The sequence below is a fragment of the Macrobrachium nipponense genome, chromosome 41, assembly GCF_015104395.2.
Source record: "Macrobrachium nipponense isolate FS-2020 chromosome 41, ASM1510439v2, whole genome shotgun sequence".
NCBI classification, from domain to species: Eukaryota; Metazoa; Arthropoda; class Malacostraca; order Decapoda; family Palaemonidae; genus Macrobrachium; species Macrobrachium nipponense.
Genome location: NC_061102.1, coordinates 38,026,963 through 38,034,753, shown reverse-complemented (window position 1 = coordinate 38,034,753; position 7,791 = coordinate 38,026,963). Strand labels below are relative to the sequence as shown.

General features: G+C 38.6%; 1 protein-coding gene across 1 annotated transcript; it reads right to left on the bottom strand.

Moving 5' to 3' along the window:
• Nucleotides 1–358: 358 nt before the first annotated feature.
• LOC135212900 (crustacean hyperglycemic hormone-like) lies at nucleotides 359–3,344 on the bottom strand. Its single transcript, XM_064246649.1, has 4 exons — nucleotides 2,964–3,344; nucleotides 2,271–2,336; nucleotides 1,707–1,870; nucleotides 359–1,043 (listed from the first exon to the last, which is right to left on the bottom strand). Exons 1-4 carry the CDS (start codon nucleotides 2,976–2,978, stop codon nucleotides 923–925), a joined length of 366 nt encoding a protein of 121 aa, XP_064102719.1. The 5' UTR covers nucleotides 2,979–3,344; the 3' UTR covers nucleotides 359–922.
• Nucleotides 3,345–7,791: the final 4,447 nt, after the last annotated feature.

The following is a 7,791-nucleotide window of genomic DNA, read 5'->3' as shown; positions in this document are numbered from 1 at the left end:
ATCTAGTTCTGATGAGGCTCGGCCTGTTGTTATGACAGGAGACAAGTTTTCTACATATTTCGTTCAGTATTTAATAGGAATATTAGTTTATGTGGGCTCAACCGTGACCCATCTTGTTTTATCGTAAATTCTTAGGCTTCATCAAGTGATGGCGCGATTGTGTGTAGTATACATATGTATGCAGGAAACTCATATGTTATAAAACTTTATTATTCTTCATTCTTTAACATCTCTTGTGATGCGTCTTGGGTAAATAATGATTATGACACATGTACGTATAAGCCTCATAAAGAACCGTCTTTATTGTTTGATGATGTACTAAATCATTCAGTGTCAGAAAGGGATGAGAAAAAAAAGGTTAAATGCTATATATGCTGTTTTATTGGTGTTATAATCAAATCAAAGTGATCAACAAGCATATTATAATAAACACGTTTATCTATAACTTAACACAGGCGTTGACTTTGGCCTTACTGTTGTCTTATAAAGAAAAAGACATCCAAAATTAAGGCTAATTTTAGTTACACGTGTGGTTCAAATCTATAACGGGAGTTAGATGCTGCTTAATCCTTAGGTATGAGTCGTTATATTGCGTAGTTATCTTAATGTTAACGTGCTTTCTATTGACTTGTGAAAATCTTTCGTATTGCGTGTATTATTTTTCTGATCAGGGGAATTTCAGTCATTTTACAGAGGTTTCGTTATAGAACACATCGGATGAGGAGAGAAAAGACTCCAGGTGAGCACGGGAGATAACGCAACGCCCCTCCATTTCCAAAACGAATAACTAAACTAAACTGTAAGGATGATAGGTTGGTCGTGGACTCGGCCCCGTTGTCTGAAGTGAAGAGGTCCGTTGTTAATACCTTGGCCACTGAGTAGGGGGAAGCAGCCATTGGTTGGAAGTCAAGTGTGTCGTAGCCTACATGGCAGGACTGTCCCCACTTACGATGTCGATCATCTTGAACAGGTCGGGTTCCATGTGGTCCAAAAGTAACGCGCTGACGCATTTTGGGAACTGGGAGTTGCGGAAGCAGTCTGCCCTAAAGGAAAAAAAAAAAAAATGCGATATTAGGGTATGAACAGTAGATGACATAAATGGTTGGAGGCAGGCGTGATTAGTGAGTGGTTTTGTTGAGAATTGTTTTAAAAGCCTGAACAGAAGTGTTTAACAGAACTGCCCCTCAATAAATCGATAGACATCTCGGAACGCTTTCGTTCCATGTTTCTTCCAAGACTAAACTACAGATGTGGAAACGGAATTAGTTCGATGCCGTATGGATGAACATTTTTGCATCATATCAGTTTATTGGTTGATTTATAGGCTTTTAACATATATGCCAGGAACTGTGGGAACTAAGGCAATTCAGCGCTGGAACAGATATTGACGGTGCAAAGGTTTGAAAGATGGAATAGGAGGAAAGCGTTGTAATTGTTACGAGAGGGTGGATAGTAAGATGGAAGAAACAGAATGTGAGAGGAGATACAGTAAAAGGAGTGGGAGGGGGTTGCAGCTGGGGGCAACTGTCACTGTGCTCACTTTCTTGAAAAGTATAGCGAGATGAAAATCACAGAAAACGAATTCGTCATTGGCTTTCAAGAATTGACTGACCGCGTAGAAATAGAAAGTTTGTAAGGGCATAACGAAAGCAGGGGAGGAATAATCAAAAGACCTGATGATCAACACTTTCTTACGAATCACTCACTTGCAAGCCGTCCGGTCGTTGCTGCCACGGGACAGATTGTAACAGTCGTCACAGAGGCGATTGAGGGCGGCATATTGCTCCTTGTCAAATTTCCCTTGGCATTTCAAAGACTGAAATTCTTTAAAAGTGTTGGGACGAATTCGGATGAACGAAGCTGACGTCTCCTGAAAAAAGAAAGAAAAAAAAAACAGTGTTAGGTGTTTTTAAGCAGTTATTTTAAGTTATGAAGGTTCAGGAAAATTGTAAGTTTGAGATTTTGTGAACAAAGCCGCCTTTATAGAATTACATTTGGAGTCCACCAATGAGAGTTTATATCATTCTTAACTATACATTATGAGCTTTATTTAAAAAGGTTATATATTCTTGTAGGAAAATCTGCTCCACAGCAATCGGAATATGAAAACCATCCTTGGTACCTATGACGGATGCAAAAGTACTTCGATGAAGTTTAGTATCTTTAGCAGGATACCCTATGAACACAACGGAATGCTATGTAACGTCATGCCGGAATTCGTAAAAAATGTATACTTGAAACTGAACGCACCAAAAATATCTGGACCTCACCTGACATAGAAGCAGCAAGCCCAACATGAGCACCAGTCGGGCATAAGGTGACAGATGGCGGAGGCTCTGAAAATATTGGAGTGGGTTTAATTAGGTCTTTTCGTTTTGGAAGAAAAGAGAAAATTGTCGACAATGCAATTGGAAACATCCAAATTACAGCAACATTAGTCTTGTGTTATCATCGAAAGTGTATTCAACAAAGCCAAATCTAGACCTAATTATCCGCCGAGCGCTGTAAAAGTGTTATGAACAGTCAATGGAGGCTTAGAAAAAGACCCTAAATTTCAAAGCCGCAGCAACAGAGGGAGAACGGATGTCTTCATGATTTGTATCTTTGATATGAATTGAAGTCAAGTGCAACGTATAATTTTGATAATGTTTAGAGTTCTTACTGTAAATTCAGTTTTCAACTGTCACCAAGACTGGAGAGAGAAGCTTTGGAACCATTCCATACAATTCTCAATGAACAAATATCAAACCTTCCGCAAAAATAAATAAATAAATAGATAAAATTTTAAAAAATATGCAGTTATCATCATTCTGTTACCGAGGTGACGGCTAGTGGACTAAATCAAAAGCCTGTTTGTTTTCATAAACCAGCTGCAAAAAATGGCCAGTTTTGGATGACTGCGATCAAGCCTTACGTCAGTTGTGAAAACTTTGCCTTGATTCTGAATAAAAGGAATGACTTACCTGGGAAATGAACATGGAGTTGATAGTTGATGGCGATTCAAAATTAAAAATTCTCTTTGGAAGCAACCCACAGAACGGTCTCCTCAACCTTGTTCCTTGGTGCTGTTGGTGGCAGATGTGGTGCTCCAAGACATCTCGACGACTTCTTATATATCGTTGCTTGATCTCTTTGAGGAAAATTATCTTAGCTGGGCGTCTTGGAATGGGACGTAAGATCACCTAATCATTCTCGACTCCCGCCAGCATCCCCGCGAAGATTTCGTGGCGTCTTTGACGTAGATAGCGACTTTGCTTCGTGTTTCTTGTAATACCAATGCAAATGAAAAGACGCGGCCAGTTTCTGAATGCATTCCATATTTCTTTTCGTGCGATAGTTCAAAACAAACTATATTTCAGCTGTCGGCATTTGTTGTGGTAACGTAGACAATCGCCTGAGAAGAGAAAGAAACTGAATATCACTTAGGCTGTAGAAGATAACAACAAGAAATAGCAATAAAAAAGTGTATTTAAAATACTAATGTAATCTAGAATTGGTAAGCCCGACAGAAATCAACAAAATGATCCTAGAAATTCTTCGAATTGCATTGAAAATATTCCACATTAGAGAAAAAGACATCATTTCTTACAATAACTTAACAAAAAGAGAAGAGCTCTCATGTCCAGTTGTTTATGTTTAAGCAGGAGAATGATTATACAATGAATGAAACAGAGCTTATGCATTAAGATAACAGCACTACAGTGCCATTCTTCTCGTACAAAAATGTTGATAAAATATTTCACTGTGTTTAGTGAAAAATATTCTACCCCTTTACAAATTTTTCTTTATATCCGTTTTCATCAGATGTCGTATTTTAAGGCAATTTGTTTTCGCCAACTTATGATAAAAAACGAAGTGAAGTTCAGGAACACAGTTTCACCTTTGACCACCATTTTTGGACCTAACAGTCCCTCGTCACCTTTTCGGCGATTCTTCGAGTTAATCTGAGAAATTGTAATTAGTAAACGATGTTATGGCTCACTTAATCATTTTTCCCGCAGGAGGGAAAAATGATTACTAAAGAGTGTTGGCAGGAACTGCATCACTTTTTAGTCTGTGCCTCCGTTCGCGCCTCTTCTCCTCAGTCTCTTTGTCCAACATCTACATGTCCAACTTGAGATGCTTCTACTTCATTTCCTTTGTTTTCTGGAGCTCTTTATCCTCATCTCCAACTCCTCTGTTCACTGCTGAAGCGCTGAATGGCGGCGAAACTGCTCCAGTGCTCGGCTTGACTCCTTCAAGTTCTTAAATCATTGGTCAATCCCCCAATAATAGTGCATCCTTTAATGACATTAGCCGAATTTAGGAATAATGATGAATATATCATGGTTGAATTGCGTTAACGATGTTCACCCACGATTTGCGGGAACAGAAGCAATGTAATACCATCGCTGCATAAAACTCTCTGTACGCATCTCTGTCAAACAATATCTTTCCTCTAATAAGAAGCCGCCGTAGGGTGGTATTGCCGTCAGTGCACCTCACGTAGTGCACTGTAGGCATTACTGAAGGTTCTTTGCAGCACCCCTTCGGCTGCAACCCTTTTCATTCCTTTGACTGTACCTCATTTCATATTCGTTTTCTTCCATATTACTCTCCATCTTCGCCTAAAAAGTTTTAAATAGTGTAGCTGTGATGTTTCCTCCTGTTACACCGTTTAAATAATTTTACTCTCAGTCCGCTGTCAGGGCTGAATAACCTCATCTCCCCCAGCACTTGGCATCTGTGCTTAATTTTGTTTCGTTCCATTCCTTACAAAGAGGAGCTTCATTGATGTAAATAATATAGCTTTTATGCCTAGAGGTTCCGAATCCCATGATTAATTGCTTTTCTTCTTCTTCTTCTTCTTCTTTATCTAAAATCGTCTGACAACCAAATTGTCTTAGAAATTTCAATATCATCCGACAACCTTTGCGCCAATGTTGGTGACGAAATGCGGGAATATGTTGGCGAGGATCGGTACTCTCTCTCTCTCTCTCTCTCTCTCTCTCTCTCTCTCTCTCTCTCTCTCTCTCTCTCTCCAAGGGATGGGGCTCGACAAGAACACCTTTCCCAGTCAAAACATCGTTAAATCCTTCAAAGAAGCACAAATTCTCAATATCCAAATTTTCATTCCTTTTTTCTTCTTCTTCTTTTTGTGCTGGAGGATATGTAATCAGGGTCACTTTGTTATTTTACAAAGAATACTGATGAATTTACCAAATATATTATATTAAAGATAATTAGGATATTAAATGCATAGATATCTAAGGTTAAATGACTCATAATCTCGTATGCTACCTTCTTGATTGAAGATAACCCATTTTGCAAATTACCGTGTATTACGATACACAAAATAAGTGATACTTAATGCAGTTTTCGAATTATTCACAAGTAGAATTTAGAAAAAAAAAAACAAGAAAGACATGCTAACCGCTTTATGTATCGTGCATTGTTCGTTTTTTTCCCGACTTTTTTTTTTTCCCGTTGTCGAGACTTCGAGACTAAGATGCTTGTACGACCTTTCTGGAAAAAAGTCATCTGGTGAAAGGAGCTGGTCACAAGCTGATGCAATGCGTACCATACAGTGCTAAGATTGCCACTCGGAAATGCTGAAGAACCTCTGATTAATAGCTGCAAATTCGTCAGTATGCTTGTAAAACTTAAGAAGAGACCTGCCGAAAGATATGACTTAAGGAAAAAGGCCCGAGTTTGGGTCAAATTTCAATCGTTTGAATGTTACGCGTTTTTGAATTCCAAAAAACTTTTAAAAAATTTATGTGACGAGTTTTCCAGAAACCACAATACCCACCTGGATATAATATTTGTTATGCTTGATATTCTGTCAGGAGTTAAGAACTGTGAATTTAGTCTACACAATTCATTGAATTTGTGGCACTCACTACATGACAAAAGGAGCGTAAAATAATTCTATATATTATTCGTGAGCATGAATGGAATAGGTGACCGGAATAACATATTGTCCAGTTTTAGAATGGCGAGAGAGAGAGAGAGAAGAGCGTAGCAATGATCCGTTTGACCTCGGACGCGGCACCTGGTAAGAAGAATAATTAACCGGTACTGAACAAGAAATACCTGAACGTTTTTCTATAATCGAATGTTATTTGACAGACTACTAAGTAATCGAGAATTTTCGAGAACCAGCAAAGCAATGGGTTGGAGTCTGTCTACATTAGACTTTTTTTTTTTTTGGGGGGGGGGGGGGGTTTGTGTATTTTTATTTTTAGTTTCATAGAGGAGCAAATGTTCACTTTTTTCCACACCCGTTCCTCCCGAAATATAGAACGAGAGGCTGTGTTGACGCAGGGCCAGCACTGGACAGGGGGTTTTGGACAAGCCAAATCAAACAACAGTAACACCCGAAAGATACGTGTGCATTGTGGTGCGTGGTCGTTGTGGCTGCTGGGCGGAGGGGGGGGGGGGTGAAGGAGAGATCCTTACAGGTCATTACGGGGCAATCACAGTTCCAAAGATAGCTCCGGGTGTCCTGCGGAGATGATAACTTCCACGTTCCTTCCACCACGGGATGGAAAACGGGGGCTCTCGGCGCGTGTATAGCTCTGCGTTTTATTTTTGATTTGCACTCCCAAACCCCCTACTGTCGCCCCCCCTCGCTGTAATAAAAATTCTTCTTTTGATCTTGTTCGAAAGGAATTGCCGTAATACGATCTAAATTATAAATGTGAATTTAAAGAAATTATGAGCACGGTATGAAATTAGGCTTCGGAGAACAACATCTTTCAATGAGCACTAATGAAGTAAATAAAATTGCAAATGATTACCTGACATTTTCCACAAGTGATGTGCAAAAGAAAATTTCCACGAAATTTTCCATTTCTAAACTAATATGAACCAAAGTGTAAGTTTTGCTACATGTCTGCCTCGATACTTTGGGGGTCAAATCTTTTGCTCCAGACGGTCGAGGGCAAAAACTATCGTTTATTAGCCTGTGTGTCTGAATAGGTATTTCGTGATACAAATTCTACCACTTGCAGGGGCGTCATCTGGTCTCTAAAAGTGGGGGGCCGCCATTCTGAAAATTATTATAGTTAATATTGGGGAGAGAAGAGAGCCTGTGTAGCTGGGGATTTCGGGTATTTTTGGTATATTTTAATTCCATATGAATATTTGGATGATATTTAGGAAAAATGATGACTGATTTATCATTATTAGTCAGTGAACAAGTTTATATGAAATACGGTACAAGTCTTCTGTGACATCTTCAATATACAGTTCCACTTAACTCTGGAGAGACTACTATCAGTATTTAATACTACAAACTTTTACAGTATAAGTAATAAGGATAAAAGTAAACGTATTATTTTATGGTAGAGTATATTACAGGACTACAAGGACTCCATTGATAATCTAAAATAATAGTGTCCTGTAACAATAAAAGCCTTTTACTTCAATGTGAGTTTTAATATTTACGTAAGTGTAGGGATGGTAGCAAAATGGGTAGTCAATAAGTGAATGACAAGAATGAGAATGTACTACTTATAACAGTAGCTACTGGTGCAAAAGCAAGAAAAAGTATAGAAAGGGACAATACTGAATGAATTGATTGTTGAATGTATGAAATGAAAGTGTTGCAAACAATAACAGTTGGATGAGAGAAGATGCATGGAGACAATTCATTTGTGAGCACTTCTTCGAGGATTAAAGCATTTTTACAATCAATTAAGAAAGTGCTTACCTCCGGATACAGCCAAACAATATAGGTGCATTAAAAATTGCCAAAAATATTTGCCCGTGTGTCTGGCACTTTGTTTACAAATGTATTAGCTATGT

What these genes read in the sequence shown, in the direction of transcription:
- LOC135212900 (XM_064246649.1), bottom strand. An exon ending in GCTTGCTGCTTCTATGTCAG is followed by an intron (nt 1,871 to 2,270) that starts GTGAGGTCCAGA and finishes TTCTTTTTTCAG; the next exon opens with GAGACGTCAGCTTCGTTCAT. An exon ending in AACGACCGGACGGCTTGCAA is followed by an intron (nt 1,044 to 1,706) that starts GTGAGTGATTCG and finishes TTTTTCCTTTAG; the next exon opens with GGCAGACTGCTTCCGCAACT.